General features: G+C 40.4%; 1 protein-coding gene across 1 annotated transcript; it reads left to right on the forward strand.

Annotated features, from left to right (window-relative positions):
- Positions 1–340: 340 nt before the first annotated feature.
- On the forward strand, positions 341–934 carry LOC117799369 (olfactory receptor 5AN1-like; the record flags this gene model as incomplete). Its single annotated transcript, XM_034651847.1, has 1 exon — positions 341–934. A coding segment is annotated over exon 1 (594 nt), but the record flags the coding sequence as incomplete, so codon positions are not given.
- Between the last annotated feature and the right edge of the window lie 7 nt (positions 935–941).

The following is a 941-nucleotide window of genomic DNA, read 5'->3' on the forward strand; positions in this document are numbered from 1 at the left end:
ACAGTTATATATGAATTATCAGAGGTTTAAAAAAAGTTTTAATGATCTGTGTAATAAAAACAGCATTTCTATTATTTTACTTCTCTGTCTAATTCAAAAATATCTCTTTAATTTTATGAGACTTCATGAAATAATTGAGAATCTGAAACAGTAAAAAGTATTTCTTGACAATTTGAGGTAAAAACCTGGGATCTTTTCATCAGGACGGTGAGGCATTGTGTCTTTCCCAGCACTCAACTGGAGGAAAAAATGGTATTTATGAAAATTGTAATGCTGTCATTTCACCTGAGTCAGCAGTGCATTCTCTTCTCTATTTTCTGATTTCAGAAGCAGCAAGCCAATGATTGGGGGAGGAAATATTACAGAGATCACTTATTTCATCCTTCTGGGATTCTCTGATTTTCCCAGAATCCTAGCAGTGCTCTTTGTCGTATTCCTGCTGGTCTACATTTTGACTGTGACTTGGAACCTGTGCCTCATCGTCTTAATAAGGATGGACTCTCAGCTCCACACACCCATGTACTTCTTCCTCAGTACTCTGTCCTTCATAGATATCTGCTATGTGACCTCTATAGCTCCCAAGATGCTCTCCACCTTTTTCCGAGAGCAGCAGACTATCACCTTTGTGGGTTGTGCTGTTCAGTTCTTTGTCTTTTCAACCATGGGACTGAGTGAGTCTTGTCTCCTGACAGCCATGGCTTATGACCGATACACTGCCATTTGTAATCCACTTCTCTATTCAGCAATCATGTCACCCACCCTCTGTATTCGGATGGTGCTGGGATCCTATTTGGCTGGACTCTCTGCTTCTATATCCCAATTGTGTACCATATTTCAGCTCCACTTCTGTGGGNATGTCATCAAGCACTTCTTCTGTGACATGCCCCCACTGTTAAATCTGTCCTGCACTGACACTTTCTTTGTACAACTGTTGATTGCTG

Source organism: Ailuropoda melanoleuca, unplaced genomic scaffold (genome assembly GCF_002007445.2).
Source record: "Ailuropoda melanoleuca isolate Jingjing unplaced genomic scaffold, ASM200744v2 unplaced-scaffold4826, whole genome shotgun sequence".
NCBI lineage: Eukaryota > Metazoa > Chordata > Mammalia > Carnivora > Ursidae > Ailuropoda > Ailuropoda melanoleuca.